Source organism: Myodes glareolus, chromosome 2, assembly GCF_982192425.1.
Source record: "Myodes glareolus chromosome 2, mMyoGla1.1, whole genome shotgun sequence".
Classification (NCBI taxonomy): Eukaryota; Metazoa; Chordata; class Mammalia; order Rodentia; family Cricetidae; genus Myodes; species Myodes glareolus.
The window spans coordinates 97,830,546-97,840,091 of NC_142027.1; the positions used below are offsets into that span (position 1 = coordinate 97,830,546).

Consider the following 9,546-nt stretch of genomic DNA (forward strand, 5'->3'; position numbering starts at 1 on the left):
TAATAGCCAGCTGCCCATGAAGACCCAGGCTTCAGATGCTTATGGTCTGACTCTGCTTGAGGCCTCTGATGTTTCTATGCCGGAGTCTCCACCATACACCCTAGCTGAGACCCAGAGGCTCGGTCCTTCTTGTCATGGCCCTTGATCCCACTCTTTATGCCCTTCCCATGTTATATCTGTAACATGGAAACATGACCACAACCTGAGTCTAGAGTTGGCTTTGTGACTCTGGGCAAATTACCTGACCTTCCTAACTTCAACCCCTTCCTTGAGAAGTGAGCTTGAGAGTTCTTAGGGCAACTGAGAGCCAAAGACATGCCTCATCAGATGGTCTGACTGGAGTGGCCATTCTCGGGGAGGATATTCTACCCTTTACATGCTGGTATAGTGAGCTGATGTTACAGAAAGGAGGTGAGGTTCCTGCCCTGTCACTGACAGATGCCACATCAAGCCACATTAAGCCATGGTTAAGTAACACTGTTAATGAGTGGACATTCCTGAGGGATGTAAGTCCATTAATGGCTGCATTTGTCTGTAACCCTGACCTTGCACTGACTGGGCTGGGGTAGAATTCTTGGTGTCCACACTGTGTTTGGAGCTGAGATACAAAATGCTGTCAGTTCCTCTTAGCAGAGAATTCCAGACCCCTGAACAGGGTAGGGGGTAGGGCTACTGACGACTGTGAAGGTGTTGACAGGACCTGCTCACCCCCGCACAGGGCCTTTGAGGACACAGCAGATGATGCTGGTGAACTGATAGAGGAGCGGCCTCCATTCTCAGCAGCAACGGCTCCTCTGGCCCAGCCTGAGAGGGGCAGCCTGGGTAGCTTGGACCGAGTAGTGCGGCGCTCGCCTTCAGTGGATAGTGCCCGCAAGGAGCCACGCTGGCGGGACCCTGAGCTGCCAGAGGTGCTGGCCATGCTGCGGCACCCTGTGGACCCTGTGAAAGCCAATGCAGCAGCCTACCTGCAGCATCTCTGTTTTGAGAACGAGGGCATCAAGCGGCGAGTGCGGCAGCTGCGTGGGCTGCCTCTGCTGGTGGCATTATTAGATCACCCTCGGGCTGAGGTTCGGCGCCGGGCCTGTGGGGCGCTGCGCAACCTCTCCTATGGTCGTGATGCTGACAACAAGGCTGCCATCCGGGACTGTGGGGGTGTGCCAGCCCTGGTGCGCCTGCTGCGGGCTGCCCGTGACAATGAGGTCCGTGAGCTGGTCACTGGTGAGTGGGCCTTGGCCATGGCCGATAAGAGCATGGCTTAGCCTGTAAGTGGGGAAACAGAAGTATAGCAGACCCAGGTGCTGGGATGGGTCCCCAACTCTCAGTCGCGGGATTGCTGGCACCAGACCCCACCTCCCTGCTCCCTTACCTGTGTAAGTACAAGATAGAGCTTGTGCTGTGAAGAGCTTGGGGGGGGTCACAGGGCCAAATCACAACCCTTTGGTGTTAGGAGCATTTGCCAGTCCACCCGCTCATGTGGCAGGGACTGGATGGGATAAACTGTCACTGGCTATGCCTCTCTTATAATTTGTCCCTTCCCTGTTAGCTGAAAGCTACCATTAGGTGCTGCCAGTACATCTTGCCTAGGCTCTGTGGGGCCCTTGAACCTCTTACAACTTTTACTGCTTCTAACTCTTACTGAGTGAGCTGGGTGTCACTCAGTGGCAGTGCTTGCCTAATGTGCACAGGCCCTAGGTGCCATCCCTGGCACAACCTAAGAAACAAAAACCTAATGGCAGCTATGTTAGCGTCATGTGCCTGCTGGAGGACAAGGAGGGAAAGATCACAAGTGTCATCCCTGGGGAGGCCAAGGCAGGAGGGCCATGGTCAACAGTATTGACTAGTGGCACATTACAGGCACACTCTGGAACCTGTCATCCTATGAGCCCCTGAAGATGGTCATCATTGACCACGGCTTACAGACGCTGACCCATGAGGTCATCGTGCCCCACTCAGGCTGGGAGCGAGAGCCTAATGAAGACTCGAAGCCCCGGGATGCCGAGTGGACAACAGTCTTCAAGAACACATCAGGCTGCCTGAGGTGTGGGCAGGGGTGGGGCATAGGCCAGATCTGCAGGGTGTCAGGAGCTGCCATGCTCACAGCCCAACTTGTCCAATCTTAGGAGCTTTGAACCACATCCTAAGTCTCTGGGCTTTCCAGTGGCATTGTCCTCGCACCCACAGACAAACTCCTAAGTCTCTGAAGCCCTGCTTGTCTGTCAGTTTGATACCACCATGACCCTGCAGGGTCCTGGTATTGATGCAATGGGGCAGATTTGCCTGCATATCATGGATTCTGGCCTCTTGGGGCCCATCTCTATCCTATTCCAAGCCAACTGGGAGCCAGGGAATCTACTTTCTCCCCCACAGATACAAGGCCCCACTGCCCAGGGCAGTCAGGTCACCCTGTTCTCTTTCACTGTGATCCAGAGGACCCATTGTGCAGATGAAAGCCACTGAGGCCTAATGGGCTGGGGAGTTCTGTGGGGGCAAGAATAGGGGTCATTGGTGGTCCTGCTCCCTTCCACCCAGGAATGTGAGCTCAGATGGTGCAGAAGCCCGGCGGCGACTCCGCGAGTGTGAAGGGCTGGTGGACGCACTCCTGCATGCCCTGCAGTCCGCTGTGGGCAGGAAGGACACAGACAATAAGGTGGGTGGGACAGATGGAAGCAGCCTTCCTTTCAAGTTCTCAGAGCCCAAGGGCCACAGGAACAGGACCCAAGGGTGTGGGAGCTCCCTAGAATGGCAGTGGGAGCAGGTAGTAATTACCCAGGGCAGGGGATATGGTCCCTCAGGCAGTTCCCCCAGCTTAGGCTGACAGCGCCTTGTCCAGTGTCCCAACCAGGCCACCTCTTCCCACAGTCAGTAGAGAACTGCGTGTGCATCATGCGGAACCTGTCCTACCACGTGCACAAGGAGGTTCCAGGAGCTGACAGGTACCAGGAACCTGAGCCTGGGATCCAGGGCAGTGCTACAGCCTCTCAGCATCGGAGGAAGGATGAAGCCAGCTGCTTTGGTGGCAAAAAGGCCAAAGGTGGGTGGGTGAGCCTGGGATATATCTCATTCCCACTGGTCCCAGGGCTCAGGGCTTTCCATGTCCACGGCAGGTGTTCCTGGAGGCTAGAAGACATCCAGTCAGCCCCCATGGGCATGCACAAAGTTGGGAAAGGTGCAGACCCAAGGCCCAACCTTAATCCTTTTCTGTGGGCCATGGTGTAGTATCTACTTTTGTCTTTCTACTCTTGGGAAGGATTCTGAGGGGCCACAAAGGACACTGCCTGGCTGTTCACACAACTGCCTGTAATCATCCCCCTTTCCTCCACTTGGACAGGGACCCTTAGCACCTGCAAGGTACAGGTGTCGGGTACCTGCATCCTCCAGCAGTGGGCAGTGGGACAGGCGTACTTCCTTCACCTGCCGCTGACCATAGGTCTTCCCTGTGCCTTATGGATACTGAGCCCCCAGAATTCCTGGAATGAGGTTGCACAGCTAGCTTGCTTGCTTGGCCTGGCATGGGTGGGAGTACGAGTCATGGGAGGGTACTGCTGCTGAGGCTCATCTCCTCTTTCCTGTGCTTCCTCCGGCCGCCCAGAGGAGTGGTTCCAAGGTGAGTCCCTGCTTGTTCTGCTGTCCAGGTCTGGCAAGTGCAGTGGGCAACAGAGTGACATTCATGTTCCCTAAGCTCAGACAGTTATTTCCATGACAACTATAGGGCAGCTGGGATGCCTTCCAGCCTCCAGGCCCTGCCCCACCCCCAGTCCCCTGGAAGGGCAGCCATCTCCATGACAACAGCATAGACATGACAGAGGCTGGAATGCTGGCTCTGGACTGGTGGGAGGCCCAGGGGCTGCTGCTTACAAAGTCAGAACAAACTACCAAGGCAGCACTGGGACACAGCAAACAGTGGGCAGGGTCCAGGGAGTGGCCAGCACCAGGGGACCATCTGCCTCTCTGATGAAGTGGGTGATAGGTGGCACAGAAGTACTATCAGGTAAGCAGGGCAAGGGGTACCAGGTCATCTGCAGTGGATTGCTGCCTGCTAGAGCTCCTTCAGCTCTAGAAGGGGCTAAGAGTTCAATTAGCATCTATAGGGCTCAGCCTAGATACGGTTATCCTTCAGTACAGTAAAGATTGGCCCAGTCCTGCTGCATTGTAGCTTAGCATGCTGTGTCACTGACCCTGATGAGAGGCGAGGTCTAGGTACTCAGGTTAGGCCATTGCTAGGCTCCACTGCCACCAATGTCCTGGGCCAGCCTGCTTCCTTACTCTGAGGACAGAACATCTCTGCCAGGGTATTCTTAGTACCCAGCCCCCTATACACTTGTCCCTCATGGATGTACCCCTCAGTGCCTACCACCCTTCTCTTCCAGGGAAGAAGGATGGAGAGATGGACCGGAACTTTGACACACTGGACCTGCCCAAACGTACTGAGGCTGCCAAAGGTGAATGGGTAAAGAGGCAGAGCTGGGGAGCCTGGGGCCTGTGCTGGCGAGGGGTCAAGGCTTTGTGCCATTGAGCAGGCCTAGAAGACTGGGCTGGAGGGTCAGATTAACAAACAACCTCATTCATCAGTATTCAGTTTTCTAAAGAATGGTTGGGGCTTGACACGGCCTGAGGGTTCAGTCAGTGTGCACAGGTGTTTATCAGGTAAACTTTCACAGTCTCAGCAAGTGAGGTGGATTGGAGGGACACTGGCGGTGACTCAGTCATATTACTTGTAGAGGGTATGACCCAGGGGTCAAGGTCTGAAGATGGGTTTCTGCAGTCCGGGGTGGATCACCCCTGCTGTCTGTTACGTCTGCTGGACTTCAGTGTGCACTGACATTGTGCTTTGCACTGGGAACTGACGGTAGTGAGAGAAAAGATTACCTTGGTGGGGCCCAGGATATCAGAATAACCCAGATGCCCAGAGAACTGAGATATGGAAGAGCTCAGGCCCAGTAGCCAGCCTGTGTAGATGCCCTGAGAGGATAATGTGTCTGGAGAACTTGGGGAGCAGGAGACCCAGCAGGCTGGAGTGGAGGGAGAATGGGCACAAGGGGAAGGGAAGAGGTGAGATGCGATGTGTGGTGTGGGAGTAATGTCCTGGGCTAGGGAGATGCTCTGGTCTCACACAGACAGGCTTGAAGCCATCTTAGCTTGTATCCTTGAGGCCTTCTGCTGGACACCTTGCTGCCAGGCTGGGACTCAGTTGCTGGGGAGCCTGGAATGGTTGCCTGGGATGCAGGGGTCCTAACTATACAGTCTATTACTTACTAGTGAAAGTGGCCCCTATTGTCAGAGAGGGTAGGTGAGCCTTGTGTTTAGGGGTGTTGCCCTGTCACACCCAGGGAAGGTGAGTTCTGTTGCTAAAGAAGTAGCCCAGTGCCCATCTCCCTCTACCATCCCTCCTGGATGTGCAGGCTACCAGCTGAGCCCAGTACCATTTCTTTGCAAGCAGGGTTAAGGAAGGAATACCCACTCTGCCTTCTGGCTGAATGGGACACTAATTGATATTAAACATGACTGGACTGTTCAGTATCCGCCCCTGCAGCCTACCCTAGCTTCGGAAAAATAAATAAGAAGGGGCTGCAGGAGCGGGGAGTTAAACCTTGATGGACTGCCATTGCCTTGTGTCTAGGCTTTGAGCTGCTATACCAGCCCGAGGTGGTACGTCTCTACCTCTCACTCCTTACGGAGAGCCGGAACTTCAACACCCTGGAAGCTGCAGCTGGTGCCCTGCAAAACCTAAGTGCTGGCAACTGGACGGTGAGGAGTCAGGCCGGCAGGGAGGGCAAGACCTGGACAGGGAAATTCCAGACACCCTACTGGTTCTGCCTTGAGCCCTTACCTCCATCTGGGCCAGTAGGAGGAGAGGGGACAGCACATCCTCAGGGTCAGGTGGCTCTGAGCACTGTGCCCTGGCCAGTGTGGTTGGTGTGGAGTTGTGCAAGGTAACTCCCCTCTGAGTAGTCACCTCGTGTGCCACCCTCACAGTGGGCCACATATATCCGTGCCACAGTACGCAAGGAACGTGGGCTGCCGGTGCTGGTGGAATTGCTACAGTCTGAGACTGACAAGGTGGTGCGTGCTGTCGCCATTGCATTGCGCAACCTTTCACTCGACCAGCGTAACAAAGACCTAATTGGTGAGGATGCTGATGGGTCTGACCCAGGGCTTGTGAAGGGGGACTGGTGTTGGGGACAGGTTGTTGGAGGATGGGCCCATGTGGTTGGGCTGGTCTTATGTTGGACTGTGGGAGCTTAAGTCTTCCTCTCTGTCCTTGAGGCTCAACCTTTTAAAAGCCCTAGAGGTTGTGGCAGTCCTGGTAATATCCTCTGTCTGAATACTGTTCCTTCCCCCAGGGGTAGGGCAGAGATGTGTCCTAACATCTGACCCCACCTTTAGGGAGCTATGCCATGACAGAGCTGGTGCGGAATGTTCGCAATGCACAGGCACCTACGCACCCTAGTGCCCACCTGGAGGAGGATACGGTGGTAGCTGTGCTCAACACCATCCATGAGATTGTGTCCGATAGCCTGGACAATGCTCGTTCCCTCCTGCAGGCCCGTGGTGTGCCTGCACTGGTGGCACTTGTGGCCTCCAGGTGGGTGAGAGCAGGGTCTGCTGAGGGCGGGGTGGGCTTGGGAGGGGTGGAGGGAGACTGTAAGAGGTAGACCACTGACCCCAACCCTGGCTGCTGCTTGCTGCAGCCAGTCTGTGCGGGAGGCCAAGGCTGCATCGCACGTGCTACAGACTGTGTGGAGCTACAAGGAGCTGCGAGGAGCCCTACAGAAGGATGGCTGGAATAAGACACGCTTCCAGGTGCAGCTGCCCCGCCTTCTCTTTGCCAGGTCTGCCCCAAGCAGGAGTGTTATGGGCCTTACCTCTTATTTGTGTTTTGTGCCTCCTTAGTCTGCTAGCACTGCCAAAGGACACAAAGGAACACCAAGCCCTGGGGGCTTTGATGACAGCACACTGCCACTGGTGGACAAGAACCCTGGTGAGCACAAGCTGGGGAGGAGGACACTGAACTTATCCCTGAAGCTTAGGAGTAGCTCCCATCTGCTAATGCACAAGGTCGGTGGGGTTGGGGAGACAGGGCTGTCCTGTTAAGATGGCTCAGTGCTTGAGGCTTTTCATGCAGTCAGCCTCCTGGGAACTCGTCTTCCTGGCTGCCCAGGAAGCCAGGGTGGTGGCAGCAGGCAGAGACTGGAAAGGAGTGCTAAGTGTTAGAGTCACTGAGGACTGTCCTGTGGCAAGCTTGTCTGCACTGCCCTCCCTATGCCTGCCCACTGCTCACAGATAGACACTGCTCATGCCTTGCAGATGGGGAGAAGTCAGCCCCCCGAGATGTGATCCTCATGGATACACTTGGTCCAGGTAAGTGCAGGTGTGCAGGGAAGAGGGCTGGGAAGATAAAATGGTAAAATGTCTTTTTTTTTTTTTTATGTGGGGAGGTAGTGTGGAGGCCTCAGGGCTGGTTGGATCTGGCACTGAGATCCAAAGTCCCCTGTCCCAGGATTTTCTGATCTGGACTGAAAGATCACCTGTCCCTGTGGTGCCTTCCCCAGGGCTCCCTCATTCCCTGCTCTGTTCCATTCTACAGATGGGTATGCCACAGTTGACCGGAGGGAACGGAGGACACTGGGCAGTGACTCCACAGGAGAGACCTCAGAGAAGGAACTGTTGAAAGTGAGTGACAGTGAGCAAGTACCCAGAGAGGCTATATGTTTGGGGCTTGTCAAGAGAACAGCCATGTAGTGCTAAGTTTGATCAGGGCTCTGGAACGTGGCTGGGGTGGCACTCACTTGCAAGACCCAGAAAGTAGCCCATACATCAGTGGACTGTGGTACTGAGGGGTTCAGTGCAAACACCTGCACAAAGGAATGGACAGGGCAGCTCTGCCTGGTCACTGGCTGCACAGGACCAAAGTCTGAGCAAGTGGATCTGTACCTTTCTTTTATGTGTGTGGGGGGCAGGGTATCCACTGTGGTCCCCTGGAAAGGAAAGCGTCTGCCACCTACTTTGTGCCAGTATCCTGGCTTCATGTACCAGCCTCTGGTATATCCATGTGCCACCCATACGGAGTGTGAGCCACCCTAGTTCCAGAGTGTCACTTCCCTGTACTGCCTGGCAGGCCCACCTTATATCATACCCCTTCCTTGTCCACATCGACCAGCCTAGCCTGCCCTTAGTTGCAGTTAACCTGCTTTGTTTTCCTGCTTCTAACTTCTGTCTGCCTACTTGCCATGCACTACAGCCCGACCCTGGCAGGAAGGCCCCTCCGCCTGGGCCCAGCAGGCCCTCAGTCAGGCTGGTGGACGCCGTGGGGGATGCTAAGCCTCAGCCTGTTGACTCCTGGGTCTAGCTTGCATGCCTGGTATGTTCCTTCATTTGGTTGGTTTTCCCATCCGAGGACTGGGGCTTCTTGTCTGTTTCTGCTTGCTGCTTGTCTGAGCTCCCTGTGTGAGCCCTGGCAGGACCCAGGAGGACTCTCCCAGAGCTCACAGGCCTGTTCCTGCCCCCAGAGATCAGGGTCCTGAGGAGACATGCCCTCTATTTCCTCAAATACCCCTATCACAGGACCCTTTGAAGACCAGTTAAACAGGACTGGCCCTATTGTCAAGGCTCTTGGCATGGCCCACCCTTCAATCCACAGCCACTGCTTCTGTGTGGCCTCTGCAGGCAGCTGCCCTGTGTGGAGGCTCCCAAGTCACTCTGCTACGTTTTGCTGGCTCTGTTGCCTCTCTGGGTTCCCAGCTACAGCATCTGTCTTTGTCTTCTTTTGCAGGGCCCTGGCCCAGCTGTTTGTTCTTAGGGATCACATCGCAATAGTTGGAAGGGCCATCTTGAGCAGAGCCAATCCTGGAGCCGGGAGTCCCACCCCTATGTGGCGGGTTGGCTAAACCTCCTGTCCCACGCCAGGGCCTGACTTTATGAATATCCCTTCTGTTGTACCCTCCCCTCCCATCCACTCTCCTGATCTAACTCTCCAGGCCTGAGTTAGCTGTTTACTGACATGGTGCTGTGTAGTGGGAGAGAGGGGTGGGGGTCCCCACACACAGTGCCACAGAAGAGCAAATAGAGCCTGGAGTGGAGGTCCTGGAGCAAGCAGTGGGACAGTTGGGGAGGGGGGGATTTGGAAAGAACTTGGGCTAAGGGTGGCTGGAGTACTACCGTGCATGCAGGCTGACCACAGTGAGGGCTGCTCCAAGAGAGTCCAGGCAGGGACGTTTAGGAGGCAGACAACTTGGGGGGCAAGCTGTGCTTGCCCCCAGCCCCTGTCCTTGGATTCTTAGGACATCTTCCCTCTGCTGTGTACTCCTCCTGAGCTGCCTGTGGCTGGGGCCACTCTGGCTGTTGCATCTGCATCTGCCTAGAACCTCAAGTAACCTCGGGGCCTGAGTGCCAGCAGTAGCAGGGAACTGCTCTTCAGTGCCTGCTGTTTGGGACTTAACAATGAAGAAAACTGACACAAAGCATTCAAAATGAAACCAAAATAAGACTGTATCAGCAAACATTGAAAATTTTGTAAGAAAATTTAAAGATTAAAAAGAAGCAAAGAAA

General features: G+C 55.1%; 1 protein-coding gene across 12 annotated transcripts in view; it reads left to right on the forward strand.

Annotated features, from left to right (window-relative positions):
* Arvcf (ARVCF delta catenin family member) overlaps positions 1–9,546 on the forward strand; it is a 52,464-nt gene extending 42,918 nt beyond the window's left edge. For 2 of the 12 annotated variants that reach the window (XM_048452296.3, XM_048452302.3), the window contains 15 exons: positions 719–1,218; positions 1,855–2,038; positions 2,530–2,647; positions 2,860–3,031; positions 3,590–3,604; positions 4,368–4,439; positions 5,618–5,745; positions 5,974–6,124; positions 6,385–6,583; positions 6,690–6,801; positions 6,892–6,979; positions 7,282–7,359; positions 7,586–7,671; positions 8,240–8,359; positions 8,771–9,546. In XM_048452296.3, coding sequence (XP_048308253.1) covers positions 719–1,218; positions 1,855–2,038; positions 2,530–2,647; positions 2,860–3,031; positions 3,590–3,604; positions 4,368–4,439; positions 5,618–5,745; positions 5,974–6,124; positions 6,385–6,583; positions 6,690–6,801; positions 6,892–6,979; positions 7,282–7,359; positions 7,586–7,671; positions 8,240–8,347 — 2,011 coding nt within the window. In that variant the 3' untranslated portion in view covers positions 8,348–8,359; positions 8,771–9,546. The remainder of the gene's footprint in view (positions 1–718; positions 1,219–1,854; positions 2,039–2,529; positions 2,648–2,859; positions 3,032–3,589; positions 3,605–4,367; positions 4,440–5,617; positions 5,746–5,973; positions 6,125–6,384; positions 6,584–6,689; positions 6,802–6,891; positions 6,980–7,281; positions 7,360–7,585; positions 7,672–8,239; positions 8,360–8,770) is intronic. The other 10 variants (XM_048452297.3, XM_048452303.3, XM_048452299.3 and 7 more) reach the window with 7 other exon arrangements.